This window comes from Triturus cristatus, chromosome 4_1 (assembly GCF_964204655.1).
Source record: "Triturus cristatus chromosome 4_1, aTriCri1.1, whole genome shotgun sequence".
Taxonomy (NCBI): domain Eukaryota; kingdom Metazoa; phylum Chordata; class Amphibia; order Caudata; family Salamandridae; genus Triturus; species Triturus cristatus.
This window is the reverse complement of record NC_140585.1, coordinates 417,217,573-417,238,033: the sequence shown is the minus strand read 5'-3', so window position 1 is coordinate 417,238,033 and position 20,461 is coordinate 417,217,573. Positions and strand designations below refer to the sequence as shown.

The 20,461-nt window shown below is 45.2% G+C and overlaps 1 protein-coding gene across 1 annotated transcript in view; it reads right to left on the bottom strand.

Annotated features, from left to right (window-relative positions):
• Positions 1-3,213: 3,213 nt before the first annotated feature.
• The window catches only part of RFX4 (regulatory factor X4), a 320,232-nt gene continuing 302,984 nt past the window's right edge, over positions 3,214-20,461 (bottom strand). The window contains exon 18 of the mRNA XM_085652535.1: positions 3,214-4,865. Coding sequence (XP_085508661.1) covers positions 4,590-4,865 — 276 coding nt within the window. The 3' untranslated portion in view covers positions 3,214-4,589. The remainder of the gene's footprint in view (positions 4,866-20,461) is intronic.

Here is a 20,461-nt window from a genome sequence, read left to right as displayed (position 1 = left end):
ACCAAGGACCCTCCATACATTGCCGCCTGTCAGGAGACAAGGGTTTGTCTTCCCCAGTTGAAAGACATAACCTCAGACAAGTGGGTACTTTCCACGATTGCTTACAGCAATTGCCTAAAGTTTCTAACCACTCCATCCAATCTTCTGCCATGCATTAGTCAATACCACCAAATACTACTACAAGAGTAAGTGCAGGCATAGAACCAGTTCCACCACATCAGCAGGAACAAGTACTTTCTTATCACCAAGAAAGATTTTCAAGAACCTAATTGCTACACTACACAGAGCACTTCAAGATGGAAACTCTGCAAAACATCATTCCACTGCTCTATGTTGAGGACTATGCCACAACCCTTGATCTCATGGATGCATACTTCCACAATCCCATCCACCCATCACACCTTCAGTAGCTCAGGTTTGTGGCAAGTGGAAAGCATTATCAGTTCAAAGTACTATGCTGATGGTTAACAACAGTCCCACTGGTATTCACAAAACGCCTGCCATTTGTTTTGTCGCACCCCACCTTTTCCACAATGCCATATACATCTTAACTGGATGACTGGCTGGTAGACAGCGGCAGTCGAGAGCAGTGTCTTGCTCACACTCAACAAGCATTATCCCTCCTCACATAACAGTTCATGGTAAATGCCAAAAAATCACACTTCTCTTTTCAATAAACGGAATCATGCTCTGGAGCTATACTGAATACATAACAAGCAAAGCCTACCCCAACGAGAGAGTCATAGGATTTCAGAGGCTGCTTCTCCTTTACTAGATGGTGCATCCTCTGACAGTGAGAATGATAATGAAACTGCTGGGAAGGATGGTATCTTGTATTGCAATAGTACCAAATGCTTGGTTGCATATGTGCCCTCTGTACGAGTCCCTTGCCAGACAATGGCCACAAGCGACTAGTCAGTGAAAGGATGTAGAGTTTGTGGATGCCAGAGTACAGCGCAAACTGCTATGGCTATATGAAGGAACAACAAGAACTTGTTACTGAGCAGATCATTTCTCAGTCCCCAGCCACAGGTGACCATCAACACAAATGAGTGGGGAGTTCATCTAGTCCAAATGACAAACCAGGGCCGAAGGTCTCAAAGTTCTCAACAAAACACTGCTCATTTGCGCAGACAACAAGACCACAATATACAAGGTTCTAAAACATGGGGTGTGCACTTACCACAGTTGTCAAGGATAGCACAAACAATCTAGAAAAATGGGCCATTCAGCATCCCAATCTTCGCCTGGTGGAATAACTCCCAGGAGTAGACAATGACTTTGCAGACCTGATTAGTAGGACACATCAACACACGAATGAAGATCAACACCGATGTACTCCAGCAATACTTCCATCATCGTGGGACCCTGGCAGTGGACATCTTTGCCCCCCCCCCCCCAGAGAACTCAAAATGACCAAAACTTTGCATGCAAGTACCCACAGAATCATATCCACACAATACGATGCCTCTACAAGCAGATGTCCCCGCGCTACATCAAATTACCCCACCCTCATAGCACTAAATCTTTCAATTTGGCACTTGAAGCCTTAATGCGTGGGTACTTTCAAGTCCCAAAAAAGTGTCTGATAATTCTGTAACCATTATGCAGCCTAATGGAAGGCATTTGTTTACTACTGATGTAGTCGAAATGGACAGCCCCTAAAGGTTGATGTGCAAGAAATTATCTGGTACTGGTTGCGCCTACAAAATGTGGGGAGAGTTGGCCTCATCCATCATGGTACATTTAGCTGCTGTGACAGCTTAATTACAAAATCGAGAACACCACTAGAAGGCCTTAAAAGGGTGATTCCCTTCCAGAGCACGACCAGTGCCCTCATGGGGATGCCAACATTTGAGCCATTAGACTCTTGCCTAGTGCTGTTTCTGTCATAGAAGATGACGTCTTCATTGCAAGCATTTTACTTTCTGGAGTTAATGAACTGCAATGTCTAACTGTGGAGAGACCTTAATTTAAGTCCTCAAAGGTCGCCCTTAAAACAGACCTTGTTTTCTGCCTGAGGTCATCGCCCCATTTCATGTCAATCAAAACATTAATTTGCCCATTTTTCCCCAGCCTCAATGGGTTGTGGAAAAGGCCTTACACACTCTAGTTATCGGAAGAAAGTTTGTGTTATATTGACTTACTACATCTTTCAGAAAGACAAAAGCAACTCTTTGTAGCTTTTGGTAGGCCTAATTTAGGGAAACCTATATCCAAAGCAGGCCTTGCTAAATAGATTGACAAGTGTATTCAAGTTTGTTTAATGGCAAAGTCAAACACACTATGCACTAAGGCTTTCCTAGGTAATATTCCACCTGCAGACACGTGTAAAGCGAGAACAAGGGCTAGTATCCACACTTTCATCAAGAATTATTGTGTGGACATTCCCATCTGCCAATAAGCACAGGTCGGGCAAAATGTCCCAAACATTTTGTGTCAAACATCTTCCGCTACAGCTCGCAAGCCTCCACTTTTAGGGCATTGCTTTTCATTCCCTGCAAAGCATGTGATCAACAGCATTACATATTGCAAAAAGAAACACTTTCTTATCTGTAACAATCAAGTTGAAGCTTCTGGTGGTGTTGATATGCATGCACCCTCAAACCTCTTCAGATGCAGGTGATGCATTACATTACACCGGAATACATACACTGTCCTGCTTCGCATCGCTACACCTATTTACTCTCACCCACATAGGAAAACGCAATTTGAGGTAGAGTCTGTGTCTTGGTGCATTGCAGGTTTTGGGTAAGGATTAGAGTCACCTTGAAACTGAAACCTTATACTTTGGAGAGAAAAAACAACTGGCAATGTCTGTACCCAACACTAGATGGCAGGAGTCTGCAAAGCAAGTGATCTACAGTACTAGGAACGGTAAACGGATTGTTAGAGACAAGTAATGTTTTCCCTTCAGGAACACTATTAAAAGTAATTATCCTCCTTTTCAAGTATTTTGAACACTTCGTTAAACTGGATTTAATTTGCCCCAATTCATATGTTTCTGGAAGATTGCTTACCCATAAGATAGTTCTGGATATAATTATGTATAAGGCATGCCCTGCATGTATTAATGATGATATTGTGTTATAGGAAATTCTGTCTCAATGTTTGTGCTTTACAGTGTCCTGTTAGGAAGTAAGGCCAACAGAATTAAATTACAATGCTGACAAGTAAAGATTTCATGTATTTATTTTGTGTGAAAATCTTTCATATATCTTGAACAACTGTACAAATATTATCACATTTCGTTTTTAGCCATAAACACTTTGTATGCTATGAAAGGTTTATTTACACCACTGCTATAACTTCTGAGGTTATAGTTTCACATATTTATTTATCGCCCATAGGGCAATAGGTCCATCGTAATTTCTCAGTGCATTTTATCACACGGAAGAAAAAACTATGTTAATGTAGTCTAAGAAAAAACTCACAGAATGCTACACAACAGACAGAAAATGTCTACACAATTTCTCCCAGAAGGACAATATTTTTTTCACACATACACAAAACAAAATATGTTCAAAGGCACAGCTTCGAATGTTCTTGTAAAAATGTGTAGAATAATTACAATATTGTGAAAGAGCCCGACAAATCTTTTGACACCTCCCGACGGGTAATGTTCCATTCACTGTTTCCTGCTAATTTATTTTCTGCAGAATTGACTCCATTTTAGAGTCAGGCTTTCTGTCCATCAATCCAAGGTAAATGACCGAATAGTTGTGGGTTCTGCATTGAATCAATTTCGCATTTAATACAGACCCACATGGAGGTAACCGAAGGCAGGGTCTCCTTACTAGCAGCTCTTCTGTGCTGTTCTTAAGATTCAGGCCGAAAACGTAGGCAATGCTACAAACACTGAAGATAGTTCTTACAGAATGTAATCCACCTGGTCACTGGCAGTAAGAATTGGGTCACATCTGTGCACCAAGCGTGTGGTGTATATCTGTATTAGTCTATGTCCGTATCATCACAGTGCTTATTGTATACGTTCTTACTAGTGTCCTGACTGTAGTATATATTCATAGTTTGAACTCTATTCTTGTAAGAGTCGCCGATGAGGAGTTGTCATATAATACATCCTTGTGGGACATGCCTCTAAGTGCCCAGCTTATAGCACCTGGCTGTATTGTCTACATCACGACACAGCTTATTGTACACATCCCTTTAGCGACTTGCTCGTGGTATGTGTCCTATAAGCGCCTTACTTATAGTACACGTTATTATTAATAAATAGATCGAACCAACTACTTTTTTCTTTAAACATACGCACATGTTTACCAACATGTTATCAACTGATTCCCGGAGTTGGCATCACACAGTATGAGATAAGCAAACATTAAAAAGGCACAACTTGGCCTATATAGTGCTATATAACAATTGTAAAATCCTTCCTCACTAGAGAATATAGAGTTACATTGGTTTGTGGTCCCTTATATCCAGTTTCTTGATTCGAAGTTACTTCTCCGTTATAAATGGCTACGCCACTACCCTTTACAGAGGTACTCAAATTGTCCCACGAGCTATTACACAAAGCTCTCAAGTATTTTTGTCTCTGTTCCACGCAGATAAATTAGCCCCAAAAATACTCATTTTGCCCATCCAGTGTTCGCCTCTCCATTAATATAGGCAAAGCCAGGAAAGTGTTGCATGTGGTCGTAATCCGAGTTCCTGCGTGTATTCAGGGGTGTGTACACGTCACTAGAGTTCCCAAATCTTGCAGAGTGCATTGCCGGACTTGGATAGCACGTGTTAGCGCTGGCCACTTCAGACCACCGTGGCGCCACAGGCGTGGAATGAAATCTTGGGGTGCTGCTCATCAGGCAGGGAGGGTCCAGCCGTGCTGTCTGGGTATTGAATGGGTACTTGGAAAAAGAGAAAAATATATAAATTACCACATTCAAGCCAAGATAGCAAATCACATTTACATTCTAATCATCTCATTTCCAAACTTTAAAATATTTCAGTGTGCCCTATCCTTGTTAACATGTTCATGAACATACCATTTCATGCTGGTGATTTCATTTGTAGCTCTTGCTTAGAGATGGGTTCATATTTCTATCAGGCCTCAGGTTATTTAAAAAAAATCACATATAAAAAATACATACATATGTACATACATTGAGGGTCTTTGCATAAGCCCTTTTTATCCATTAGTCTGTTCAATGGTCATCCATATCTTACTTCTGCCCACCCCAGCATACTGAGAGATATTAGATCTCTTGCGCTGTGAGGGACGCCATTGCACTGAGCACCTGTACAAATCAAGCTAATAAAAAGAAGGGTACTTCAGTGCCAGGATGGGTGAGCTAAAACATTTCTTTGCCCATGCTTTTTTGTTTTTTACTTATGTTATCCTTTATTTTTTACACATCCTTGTGTTTTAAACTATGTCTTGAAGTTACATTACTTCATAGTCAAAAGTATTTTTCTCTGTGCCAGTATAAATCATATTTCCCTGTCGTGTGCATTAAAAACTAAAAAGAGTTGCTGCAAATGTTCAAAATACATCTGCCCATTAGGAAATGCATGCGCTGTGCTATTAAAATTATATACACGGCTATTTTTTTAATTGTTATTGCTAGCATATGATATTACATTTAGGCGGCAGTATGTTTTTTGTTTTTGCATAATAGGACTGCAATAAAAAAACACGTGGGTCCAGATTTAGAAAAGTCACAGAATATTGCGCAGCACCCAAAGTTGCTGGGATGCATGAGCGAAGAGAGCAGGAAAACGTAATATCTACTAAGGTATGGCCCTGTCCTGCCTCCTCCCTAGCGCTGGTGCACAATTATGCTTCCTAGCGCAACAGATACACCTTTGCACCATAGAGCAAGAGTATTTGCATTTTTTCTAGCCTAGGTTTTCTACTGAAAGGGTATCCTTCTTGAACAAAATACTATGCCTAGAAAAAACTTGAAAACTTTTCCCTAGATAGTTTTTTGCATCAAAACCCACAGTGGGTTGCATTGGAACACCCATGTACTACCCCTGGAATTCCACCTTGATCCAAAGTAAAGCAAAGCAGCAACGTGCGTTACTTTGAGGCAACTTTCCAGTGGGAAACATGTTTTACGCTTGAAAGTCAATTTTTAAAAAACCTGTTTGCGTCACTTTTGTGACATAAACCTAGCGCAAAATATATGTAAATCTGCTCCATGGAATGACTTTGCTAACACTGGAAACATATATGTTTATATCAGGATTCCCAATGAAGAAGTTAAACAGGTACCTTTGCGGATCCTATATTATACATTATATCAAAGTATAACTGTGTCCACACCCCCTGCGCTGGAAGAAGCTCTTCATGTTAAACAGTACAGACCTCTTCTAGTTCAGACACCTTTTATTGAAGGTTCCAGGGCTGGCCATGCCATACATGTAGCAATGCCCTTTCTTGTTTTGTGTTATTCATTTGCACTGATATTTGGATATTTTTGGCACTTGAGACCACACAGGGGAAGACATTTGAAATGAACTATTATAGTTTTTCTTATAGTTCAGATAGTTTAGATGCCACTGTGTCTACGACTGTGTCATGAGCATAAGAATAATTGTGCCAAAATAATACCACCAAAAATATCTGCACTGTTACAGTACATTCCGTTATGGGAGCATGGAAAATGTTGTAGTGGTAGGTCAGCTAATTGCACATGAGTCAATGCTGTCCCTCGCCTGCTCTGAAGGGAACATTCAGTGGCAATATTTCAGAGCCACGCTGGCCTCCGCTTGACTGAGAGCCCGGGCAGTGAGGCCTGTATTCAGCCTTGTCAGAGAGTCCGTAGCGGGCCATCTGTGCGGATGCGGCCGCGCGGCCACAATCACCTTTCACACTTGCATCCGGTCTCGTGGACAGGCCTGGAGCGCGCGCGACCCTAACACTGGGCCCCAGTGATCTTTACCCAGTATAAAGGCGACACTTGTTGCTGAGCTCTTGATAGGAGCCGATTGTGTGCGTGGTCAAGACACTCGCCGTGCATGCAGCGACACACGACACAACACTGACCCCTTTCAACTCTGGACCACTTCGGGCTGATTTCAGTGCAGGGCATGGCAGTAAAGACTAAAGTTGTTTCACATTTTGCATTGTTATTATTGTAAGAATGGATATACTGACAGTAACAGGCAGGACCGAAGAATCGTTATGATAATAAATCCTGGTAGGTAGGGGCTGCAAGATGGCGAATGACCCACTGTGTAATACACTTAATTCTTTGCTATCGGACTGCTGCTGCTGTCATTTCTCTTGTGTAAAAGAGTTTTGTTAAAAACACAGGCTTGTCTTCGGGTTTCAAGGATACGACAATAGATGAAATAGTCTTCCACATGTGCATATTAAACATGTGTCCACAATGTGAACACAGAGCCGGACTGGCACAGAAAACTGTCCTGGGCGCAAAATAAAAGTGCCCCCCATTAGTGAATTAGAAGGCTAAAAACAGGCCGATGTTTATCAATTGAGGCAGTTTTGAACTTGCAAAGATATGCTGTATAAATGGTTTGCCAGAATGCAATACTGCATGAATCTGAACTTGCCGCAGGCAACGTTTGGTTTGAAATCAGGGAAATTAACAGTAAAAGCCAGCGCAGCAAACCATAAACAGGCATTGGTAAATGCAATAGGATAAGTTGCTTTTTGTTGTAAGTTGTAGCTTGGTGAGCCGTTGTGCAATACAAATTACTGCTGTCCCTTTTAAGATTTATATAGATTGTAATAGATTTCACAAGCATAGCGCAAGTGCTGTGCAGGCGAAACCTAACAGGAACAGCGCAAGCGCTGTGCAGGCGAAACCTAATAAAGCCAGCAAATAGAAAGCCAGAAAATGTGAGTTAGAAACCACAAAGCCAATGAACGAGTGGAATGCATTCCTATGTCAACTTTCTGAAAGTCCCCAAGATGTCTTTAGCAAACCTGACGGCTGCTCTGTCTGATACGCTGCAACTTAAAAAGCGTTCTGGAGGAAGCAGCAGGCAGGGAGAGTGGGAGGGGGAAGAAATAGTACCTCAATCACATCAGGAGCAAAGGACTTGCAGTGATTAACTTGAATCAATCTGTGCTTGGTCCCTGCTCCAAAGAAAGGATCGGAAGTGAAGTTTGTTGCCAATTAAGGAGGCAGCAAAGAAGAGGAACGCTGAAGCCAACAAATGGTAAGCAATGGGAGGGCTCAAAGCCCTTTCTGTGAGCAATAGTTTCTCGCAGGTGCATGCTCTTGCAGGGTTAACCATAATATACTTTACCACTGCCCTCAACACAGCAGCCTCAAGGCAGATGTACATAAAGTGGGAGTCCGATGGATTCCAGCTCTATCAACTATTCGACTGGTCATGTCCATGCCATTGTGCAGTGGAAGATACTGGGGCACAGCAGCAAGCATTGCAGTGGCCCCCAGTCACACTAATTGTCATCTTTGGCATGCTCAAGAGCAGGTGGGGAAGGCAGCTGGGGGTAAAAGAGGTGCAGACCCCATATCACTTCAAAGCCAATTAGTTCGTCCCTTGCGAGTGTCGTGGCTGGGAATAGGTGGAGGAAGTCAAAAGGCACACAATGAGCCTTGCATTCACAGGGAAGCTTTCTGAATGTCCCAAAGATGTCTTTAGCAAACCAGACAGTCTAGCAGGATTCGCCCTAACAAGGGTGGCTGTGAGTGCGTTCTCAAGTCACCGTTGTTTAGGACTAACACCAGTTGTGATGGGATTAAAGGAGTAGCAGCCACGTTAAAGCAGGGTCCTTACAATGAACGTTATGCTATTATGACCTTTACCCATATCTGTTCCACATAAGACGTCACTACGACTGATTTCACCTGGTAAACAACTACAGCTGATACCACATACACAACCCTGGCTGGATACATTTCCACCTAAACAAAGGTCAAATCTTAAAATCTCACCAGCTGTCTTGGCAAGAGACATTGCTCAGGCATGTCATTTATACTTGCAAGTCCGTAAACTCAGAGAAACATTTATTTGGAATAATTTATAAACAGACTCTCTTGTTTTACGAAAATCCATTAACCCCTTCTGTGCCACGCCCTTTCCCCCTCCTGTGCCGGGCGTTGTATTAGTGGGTGGGGTTCATGACGAGATAGTCTCGTCATGGGCACAGCGCAACCGTGCTCCATGACGAGACTATCTCGTCATGGGCACTGAAGAGGTTAAGATTCACTTAAAAGATCTTTTCATTAACGTGCTCGCTATTCTGAATTGTTTTTAACTCAAGATTTTTTGTTTTCACTTAATTATTGAGGCTGTCAGGGGGCATGGTCTCACCGGCTGCAAGACGGCCGCACCTTGAGTGGGCTCTGCCAGCCGCGCAAAATATTCGCCACAATCTGAGGGAACGAATACTTTCCCATATAAATACAGAGGGGGGTTACACAGCCCCCACTGCAAGGCACACCTACAACACACCGGGGGTGGTCCGTGAACTGCATGGTCGTAGATGAAGATGTGAACACAACGGCCGGCGAGGCAGCAGAGCAGGCCGCGAGAGAACCAGCAGGGCAGCGCCTGGCATGATCCGGAGTGTAGCGGCTGGGTGCATAACCACACACCAATGCCACAATCACATTGTGGCATAGACGTTGAGTTTGGCCCTGCTGCGGCACCCTCACCGATAGGGGCCTGAAAAATCGCCCGAGGCGGACTCGTTGAAACGGCGGCCTGGAAGGTCCAGACGTGGTGGTGGGTGATGGAGATCCATGTGAAGTGACGGAGTGCCTGTGGCTGGCCCGAAGAGCTCCTGCAGTGGCAGAGAAACCACAGAAAGGGGCCCCACATCCGTCGCGGCAGCTACAGTGCAACACTAAGAAGTAAGGAGTCGGCTGCAGGCCGTCAGCGGCACAACACGCCAGACGCAACACAATCCTAGCACCCCCCCTCCCACGAGGCTGCCCAACCAGCGAACTTTAACAGACTTACCGCTGCGACACTGGGCCGGCCTGCGCCCGTCTATGCTACGCCTGTGGGCTGCACATAACTGATCCAATAGCGCGGGGGCATTGCTGCAAAGGATACTCGGCATAACTTGTGTGCCCCTGGGCCGCCTTAGACCCTACCTCTAAGGTGAACACATACGAACCAACTGTCGGCCCCTGCAGTGCGCTTAAGGTATTGGCGCTTACCTATGTTGGGAGAGACAACCGCAAGCGGGAAGGCAGAGAGACTGACCCGGCTGCCTGGGGAGACCGGAAGAAGGGTGTAGAAACTGACACTACGTGCAGGAGATCCCCCAAGCTACTTTGATGGCCACAGCGTTCTGGGACGCCAGTGCCGGGGACCGGCGGGAGCTGCCTGTGGAGGGGCTGCAGCTTGGCCACATGGCGGATCGAGCTGTGACCAGCATAAGAACAGGGACGTTGAAAACTACATTCACAGCCACTAGAATTGCCCTAATCTCCGACACCTACCAACCGGTCACCCAGGAAATAGCTGATAACGCGGCTGCTGAAAATCAGTCGGAGCAATTACACCACCAACATCAACTGGCCATGATGTCCGCAAACTACACACTCCCCACATTGTAATAGGAGGCAAACTAGGGCGACACCAATCAGCTGATTGGCCGCGCGACCAGCAGCGCTGCCGGGCGCTCCCCTGTCTCCTACCCAAACAAGCCAGCACACTCCAAATCACAATATGATGGGGAAGATGGACACAAAACAGAGCAAGCTCGTCTTTGAAAACCAGTGGACCGGACGGCATGGGGAACCGCCACAACATGCGGAGAAACAGGCAATGCGGACAAACAATGTTGGAGTACAAGATGATGATATTCGTTCTCTTTTCTTTGAGGTCAAATCCAGCCTAAAAACAATAGACTCCAAAATAAATCATCTCACCACCCGGCTCGATCAGATGAAAGAACGGGTTAACTCGCATGACTCATGGATTGCACACCGAGAATCTAGGGTCTCCGATGCGGACGACGCCCTCGCCCAGGACTGACAGCGCTTGTTAAAAATTAACAAGGTGCTTGATCTCATTCGTGCCAAGAAAGAAGACCTAGAATCCCGTTCTAGAAGAAATAACCTCTGCGTTACTGGAATCCCCGAATCTATAGCCATCTCCAAGATGGAACACTACCTGGAATCCTTACTCTGCAAACTGTTTGGCACAGCACTGTCAGAAGTCTTCATTGTGGAACAGGCACACCAAACGCTGGGTCCACGACCACCTCCTGAAGCTCCTGCACGGGCAATAATTGCCCGCTTACTGAACTATCGTGACTGCGACGCGATCCTGTGGAAAGCCAGAGAACCAGGGAAAATCAGGCATCAGGGAAGCACCCTCTTCTTCTACCCTGACTTTACTCGGCGGTACAGACGGCAAAACGGATTCTTCAACAACTAGAAATTCCGTACGCCCTCCTCTACCCAGCCAAACTTCGCATAGATATTGACGGCAGTTCGCGCTACTTCATGGACTCCAAGGCTGCTATGACCTACGCAAAACAACTAAGCAGGAATATATCGCAACCACATAACTCACCTGGATCGTCCAAATATGGCCGCACCAGTGACAATGACTGAGACACATATATTGGTGTTGCTGGCAGAACTTATATGGACCCTAACACCAAACTAGTCTGCTCTGCCACCGTACAAATTAAATGCAACATGTGGAGTGCCCAAGCAAAGTGATCGGACATAATGAGCTATGCTATCCATTGTTGTTCTCAAATCTACTACAACGATTGGCCACACTGGCCTCCTGGTCAGGGGGAGTATGCCTAGAGAGTCCACGTACCATCACAGGATAATTCCCTTGGACGTTCATTATGTTTAAAAGCTTGGGATTTGTGGGTGGGGTGCGTACAAAATCTCAACATGATTGGGAGATTGGAGTGGGTGGGGAGGGGACCTGGGAGGTTTTGGTAGAGCAATGGGTGGGGGGTTTGTTAGATTTGGGGACAGTTTCCTCGTTGCTTAAGTGTCGGGGGAGCGAGGACGACGAACCTGCCAACCCTTACCTTATCAATGTCCCAGCAGCCGAAGACCAGAAATGCCTGGGGAAGCATCACACTAACCCGCGGTACAGGAACTCTTCCCTACAGGCAACCCGAGGCGGTCCAGGAACAGAGGACCAATCAGAGACAGAGTGGGATCCAGAAAAGGCGGAGCAGGAAAGAGGACGACGTCACGGGGGAGAGACCGGAAGCCAGAACTGTGAGGAGCCGCAGGATGCTGAGAGAGAAGAACCGGTAAAGACGTGGCGGGGACCCGAGACAAACCACGAGGTGCGGGACGCGGAGGACGTGAAGACCGAAGAGTGGTGGATTCCCCCCAGGAGAGTTGTGGCTTGGCCGGCGAGTGAGACAGTTCACGGGCCGGGTAGCGCGGGAGTCGGGTGGTTGTAAAAGGGAGCAGGGAGGGAAAAATAGGGACACTGTTCTTTTGATTGTTATTTTCCTTGCATTCGAGTAGGTTTTGTTTAAGTGAAGCGCCACAGAAACTTTTTGGCCAAAATAGCCACATGCTCTTACTCCCACCAGCGCCCTATATCCCCTCTTCCACGGAACCTCAAAGCATACCTGAATACCTATAAAAACAGGTCATGCCTTAATTTTGAGAAGCAGGCACAATACGGCTCCGTTAGGAATCACGGATTAGGCCCTTCAGTGTTTTTTGTTTTGTTTCCTCTCACTGGGTGTGGTGACGGCAACCTGAGGGATAAGATAGTCTCTCATAGTGAGACTGTGCAGTCCACTGACCGCCTTCTTTGTCTTTCCTTTGAGCTTCCTCTGGGAATACCAGGCTGTCCCTTGAAGACTACATCATCCAGAGAAGAAGAAAACCCACCAGCGACATTGGAAGAGGCAGAGTCAAGCACTGAAATATGGGTTTCTTTTGACTGTTTTCGCAATAAACCACAACCATTGATAAACCAATCAAGCTTCCTAGTTCCTATTTCCGACCGTCCCCCCCACATTAAGTTAACCCAGGATTATGCAAACCGTTATATTAAGAGGTTGCACCAACATTTCCAATGGTACAATTCCCCCAAACCCTCGACGTTGACATTGTCGACATGACAAGACACGTACATACAACAACTGAACCATGACTAATGTAACCTTTCTAACATGGAACATTCTGGGTATCAATAACCACCGCAAATCTCGCCTCATGCATTCATATCTCATGTGCCATGATGTAGACGTGTGTTTTCTGCAAGAGACTCACTCAGCCACCAGTAACACAACTCAGATCTGCGCCCGTTGGTGGGGCAACTCCTACTGTTCAGTATACTTCAACTATGCTTGGGGGGTAACCATCCAACTCAAGAAGGGACTTCCATGGCACACACTACGCACACCCACATAGACCACAACGGTAGATATGTCATACTGCCAGGCACACTATGCACGCAACCACTGATCATGGCGGCTGTTTATGGACCCAACTCTGATGACCCTGACTTCTTTCTCCACATTTGGAGACTGATAGCAAAACATAGCCCTTGCCCAATAATCTGGGGCAGAGACTTTAACATTGGGCTACAAGGAAACATAGATCATTCAGGCACCAGACTATACCATCGCAAGCCGGAGAGACATTAAACTCAATCATACCTGACAACGCGCTTTTGGATGTGTGGTGACGCGCCCAAACCAATGGACGTCACAGCACCTGTTTTTCCACCTCACACAACTCCTGGTCCTGTATCGACCTGTGGTTAGCATCTAAATACGTAGCTAACTGGTCTACCTCTATTGAACATTTGGCGTGTACTTTGTCTGACCACTCTCCTGTACGACTGGTGCTCCGAATTCCCCAAACCCTGCGGCGTATGTTCTTGTGGCACCTTCCCCCACACGCGCTAAGGACACAGCATTTAAAGAAGAAATTCATAGCACCATTTCTAACTTTTTTGCATTAAACACTGGCTCAGTCAACTCACCCTCCTCACTGTGGGAAGCGCTCAAGGTAGTAATCTGCGGCGTGTGTATAGCAAAGCAGTCTGGAGTACCTGGGGTGAAAGACTAGACTAGACTAAAGAATAGAAGCAGAAATCAAAATGCTGGAGCAAGCATATAACAACAATCCCTTGTCTCGCAAACTGGCTGAGATTAGAGACAAAATGTCAGAATATCAGGCTGAGGCGGAGAGAGAAGTGCACTACTTGGGACGTGAGGCGCAGGTTCGGCAATATGGGAAGGGAGATCAACCTAGTAAGACACTGGCTGGTCTGCTGAGGAGACCACATGCCTCGTAATATGTGGCAGAACTACTTGATGGCAACGGCCAAAGAGTCACATCTCCCGCAGAACTGACCACCGTGATGTTCTCCTTTTACTCTCAATTCTACTCGGCTGGCGTGACGAGCGATCAGGAAACTTTGCACCAATATTTTGAGTCATTCAAATTGCTATGGCCAGACCCGGATGCTCCGTTCACATCGGAAGAAATTGCACAGGTTATTGCTGGTCTCCCTGGAGACAAAGCCCCAGGATTGGACGGACTAACACCCGCCTTCTATAAAGGATACGCTACCATACTCATTCCCCATCTCATAGAGATGTATCACGAGTCAGTGACGGGGCCAACTTCCCCCCTCCCTTTGGGAAGCAATTATTATAACTATACTCAAACCGTATAAGTCTCCAGAGCTCTGTGATTCTTATCGCCCCCTATCATTGATCAATATAGATAACAAGATATATGCAAAACTACTAGCAAACCAACTACTTCCCCTAATGTCTTTAATTTTACCCCCTGACCCATTCGGCTTTTTACCGGAAAGACCCACATCGTATAACCTGCGCACAATATTCTCGGTCATGCATCATATCCATCCCTCTCTACCAACCGTATTGGCCTTCCTGGAAGCCACAAAGGCGTGTGACTCTCTAGAGTGGCCCTTCCTCTTCCCGCCCCTTGAGCGCATGGGCATCAGCTCCAGCTTTATCCACAAAATCCAGACATAATACACTCTCCCCTCGGCACGCATCAAACTGAACGGACAAATCTCTGAGCCCGATATGATCGCACGAGGCAGAAATGCCCACTCTCCCTGCTGCTATTTGCAGTGGCTATGGAACCACTGGCGTCCCGGTTACGCCAACACCAGGCATTGGTTTTATGGCCAGAGGACTAGTGGTGTCACTGTATGCTGATGATATTACTCTATATATTCGCGAACCACACAAGAACCTGGATCCCATAACGAGAGAGGTGATCACTTAGGGGGCCATTCGGGCGTCCAAAATAATTGAAGCAAATCCATACTCTTTCCCCTTACAGCAGCTACCCACCCATACCAAACAGAATACCCACTAAAGTGGACAACCGATCCAACCAAATATTTGGGCATATGCCTAAGTAGAGACCCAGAAGAACTTTAGAGGGAGAACTATGGATGCGCAGTAGAGTGGCTTGAATCTTGGATCCAGGTATGGAAGAAACTACTGCTCTCAACTGCCGGGCGTATTGCGATAGCTAAAATGGTGGTTGTACCGAAATTTTTATGTCTATTTCTCAATGTTCCGCTCCCCTTCGCGGTGCGGGTTTTTAAAAGATTACGCTACGACATGATAGCGCTCACATAAGCAGGCCGGCAGCTGAGGATTGCTTATGAATCCCGGACACACCCCCTGTGAGTGGAGCAATGGAAGCCCCAGATTTAAATCTATATGCTCTTTGTGTCCAAGCAAGTCTTACACCTCTGGTTACATCCCACACCGGTCCAGCCTCACTTGGTAGTGGAAGCAGACCAAACTGAGCGACTTTCCCCAAACTACAGATTGTGATTAATACATTTCAAATACCTAAACAGACTATATTGAACCCCAGTGAGCCTCTATACGATAGGCCTAGCCAATGACGCAAGCTGCCTACGGTGCTCAGCACCAGAAACCACATTCATGCATCTAGCCTGGATGTCTCCGAACATGGTGGATTACTGGTGTACTGTATGCGAAACAATTAGCGCCATTACACAAGACCCCCCTACCGCCTGCCCTGCGTCATTGTTCACTAGGATACGTTAAGGAATTTCCAGATGCACATCGTCGATTAGTAGCGATGCTCGCCAAGCGCAGGTGGCGATACACTGGGGTCGTAAACCAGCGCCAGCGGTAAAAGTGTGGCTCGCCGACGTCACATACTGCCAAACATAACTGACCACATACTGGGACCTCACGTCCCCAGCAAATTATCCACACAATATCTGTGAGCCATTTACGACATACCTTAGCCAACTTGACAGCCCTGAATCACACGCACGTTCTCCCCCACATCCCTGTAAATAAAACCACATCAAGACACTACGTGAAGACAAGAAACGCTTTAAGTATATCTTAAGATATGCACTATTTGCGCACATAAGCTAGTTGACACCACACGCCATTTACCCCAACTACACTCAAGAAAGCAATATGTGCCACAGTACGTTATGTCGCTAGCCATATGTGTACATATTGTTGTCTTCAAACAAGTATTATCAACTTACTGTACGGAGATATTGCTAAATGTATGCTTTTAAAAAAAATAGGAATAAAGCTTTAAAAGTAAAAAAAATAACACTCTCATTGGATTTAAGAGACTCTTAGTGCTTCAAACACATTATTAACAGAGTTGGCTCTAATAAATAGGAGATGATGATGAATACGGTGGCTTTCTGCGGTCCTGGGTGGAAGGTCAGAGAGCGGTGGCATGGGTACAGCAAGCGAGATGGGTAAGGTGTGAAATCTCAGGAAAGGGAAACCTCAGGGTTGGTGTGGTGCCTGGGAGGAAAATCACCATTTTCCACAGGCAACCAGTTTTGACAAAATACAAAACGTGTTAAAACTTGAAGCCTTGTTGCAACAAAAATGAAAGACTGATAAATGGATAATCTCTGCAAATATCAAGGGCTCCGAGTCAGTGGACGCCCTGTATTGCAAACGTCAGGGAAACAAATTGCAGCATGAGCTTGAATTTTTCTACTGAACGTCTCACCAGTTCTATAAGTCATATCTGATAAAATACCCGACCCCTGCTCCATTGCCTCCAGCAACCCCTTGCTTCCAGCGTTCCACCTCCCTTATCGGTGAAGTAGCAGGAGATTGAGCAAACTTTACCAAGAAAAATACTGCCCTAGCTTAACTATCGGCTCACCGACTCCAGAGGATAGAATCCTGCAGCCTTTCTTGGATCACATGGGTGCGTCAGGAGCAGAAAGGATGGCTTCGGAGGGCGAGACAGTAAAGAAAAGTAAGGGGAGAAGAATAAGCGCAACAGATGTTGGATGGGAAATTGTTATAAAACCGCCAATGTAGGGAACCAAGCATGGTGCAAGCGCTGTGCAGCCAAATCATTAAAAAAAAGTTATGGGGAGATTAGTAAACAAGCACAGTGCAACTGCTGTGCAGGCAAAACCGTCCAAAGAGGGAAAGGCAGTAAAGGAAAGAAAGGGAAGCAGAACGAGCACAACAGACGCTTGATGGGAAATTGTTATACAATCGCTAATAAAGGAAGACAAGCACAGTGCCAGCGATGTGCAGCCAATTCTTTTTTTTTTAAAGTTACGGGGAGATTAGTAAATCCTACTCAACGTCTTGCCAGTTCTACAAGTCATATCTGATAAAATGCCCGACCCTTGCTCCCTCGCCACCATTAATCCCTTACTTCCAGTGGCCCTTCTCCCTAATCGGTAAAGCAGCAGGAGACTGAGCAACCTTTACCAAGCAGAACACTGCCCCGGCAAGTGAGTATCAATCAGCTCACTGACTCCCAAAGACACCTTCCTGCAGGCAACGTGCACCCTTTCTTGGCTCACACAGCTGCGTCAGGAGTGGAAGGTATGACGTCCAGGGAGGGTGAGGCAGTAATGGAAAGAAAGGGAAACAGAATGAGCGCAACAGACAGTTGAAGGGAAGGTGTTATAAAACAGCAAAAGCAGGGAAACAAGCGTAGAGCAAGCGCTGTGTAGCCAAACATTTTTTTAAAGTTACATCTAGATTAGTAAACAAGCACAGTAAAAGCCCTGTGCAGGCAAAACATTAAAAAAAGTTCATCAAAAGCAGATGAAAACAGTACCTGGGCCATGGGACACTGATAGGAGAAACACATAGAGGAACAACAGGAAATAGTATGCTACAGCAAATAGAAACATAGGAAAAGTAAGTGGCAAGCACACAAACCAATGAAAAGGAAGGGCAGGATGTAAATTCCTTTTTAAGATTTATATTAAATACAATAGATTTCACAAGTACAGCACAAGCGCAGTGCATGTAAAACCTAAAATGGTCCACAAACAGCCAAAAACTGGCCCAAACACCAGCCCATCAGGCACTGCCTGATAGCCCAAAGGCTATTCCGACCCTATATGAATGTAAAACAAAACTTACGGATCAACCAATATCACATGGAATGTACTTGGTTCAGAAAGGTTACATAAAAATGTGCAAATACTTGACAACAAAGCATACTAGGAGCTGCTGGTGCCAGAGGTAAAGCATTAGATGCACTGCACTCACATAGCCACAAAATCCAGAAATAAATCTGGCTAAAAACCAGAAACAATAACCTCATTCATACCTCCGGGTGAGAACATGTTCAGCTTCACTAGCCTTCGTGCTGTAGAGAGGATTACACTAAAACTATGAACGATGTGGTACAAGTGTAGATGTCCCCTTTTTCCTCCATCCGCGTGTGTTCATCATAATCAGACAAAAAGAAGAAAACACTAGCTGGACAGATCTACCTTATGGTGCTTAGTCAACAATAATACATCAATCATTATTGGACATATGAAAACATTCTCTTGCACTACATTAAAATGCGAGGGCCTCAGGCAAGAGCACTGAGTGATGCCACAATTAATGGGCTTGAATACATGATGATAGTGAGCCAGAGTCACTGCTTGAGAAAACCCATGGGAGAAGGAGGAGTACCAGTTGAACACGGTGCCCTTGACATCTATGATGTCCAGCCTAGTAAGTAGGATGTCATTGGAGATCATATCAAAGGCTACAGAGAGATCTAAAAGGATGAGGGCAGCCTCCCGCATCAAGAATCATTCTGATGTTGCTGACAGTAGCCACTAATAAAGACTCTGTACTACGGTGGGGTGAAAACTAGCCTTAAAGATGCCCAGTAAAAAGTGTTTTTCAATATGTTTGGACGGTTGCTGGTTAACTCACCTTTCCACAATCTCAACAGTCCAAGGCAACAATGAAATAGGGTGATAGTTCGATAGAACAGATGGATCTAGAGCAGCCGTGGCTGTTGCAGGTAAGAGCTTTGGGGCCGGGTGGGGGGAAGGATTTTGAGAGACGACCACAAGGGGAAATTAAATGAATAATTAATTTTCCCTCATGGTAGTCTCTTGAAATGCCCCCCTCCACCCGGCCCCACTGCTCTTACCTGCAGCGGCCGCGACTGATCTCGAGTATGCTTTTATAAAAAGGGGATGGCCAGGGCTTTATTCCAGCCACCAGGCACAATGCCTGAGCTAAGAGAAGTATTAGTTCTGTTAAAGCAAGAATATGCTGGAAGGAAAATAGCTTAACAGTTTGTGATTTTATCTTGAAAAAAAGTCAGGAAGTTCAAAACAGAACTGTTGGACAGGTGTAACAGCCATATTGGCAACAGCAGAGTGAAAGAGAGAGTTGTGTGTTGAGAAAATCATGTATGCATCAAAGCCACATTTGCACACTGGTTACTCAAGTCAAAAGAAAAGCATTTGTTTATCTACTTATTAGTTTAATTATTTATTTATGTATTTAGTTAGTCGGCTGCTTAATGTATTCAATTACAATTTTTATATGGTGCACTAACACCTGGAGGCATTTAGGCACTTAAAATTAAAACATAGCACTACAACATGAAATCTTTTAAGGAGAGACATAACAGTAAAACTCCATCATTGAGCAATAGGAGGTAAGAGGGGCAAAGTAAGAGAAAGGAGATGCAGGACAGAGTGGCGGATTATAGGGTTGCAGCAAGACAAACTTGGTTAGTCTGGCAAGGGGTGGAATCAGTAAATCTGAGCAATATGAGCTGTTGCACACATTTGATTTGCACTACAGGTAAGTGAAAATTCCACCCAACCAAAGGCTCTCATTAAAATAAATGTAGGGCCATTACAGGGGCCTCTTGCTGCAAGTGGTTGACTATACCAGCTTGCTGCCTTCAAGGGGGTGAAGCCGCTATTGCGGAAAGCATATTTTCTGCAGTAATGAGTGACGTTAACGTTATGCATCCCAAGATCTCACAAAACAAGAGTGGAGTACTATGTGTGAGGCTTCTGTTGGACATCCATGGAGAATGAGGAGGAAAAGAGCTGGTGGTTGAATCCACAACTTTGTGTGCTAGGTTCCCTGTGTCTTCTCTGCCTCCTAAACTGCCCCTCTGGTCTGAAAAGGATGTGAGGCTAGGATGACATGTATGAAGTGACAATGAATAGACAAGAAGACTGTATTTTTCTGCTAACCTTCTATGCCTTGTTCCCAGCCCTCTCCTCACTGATAAGA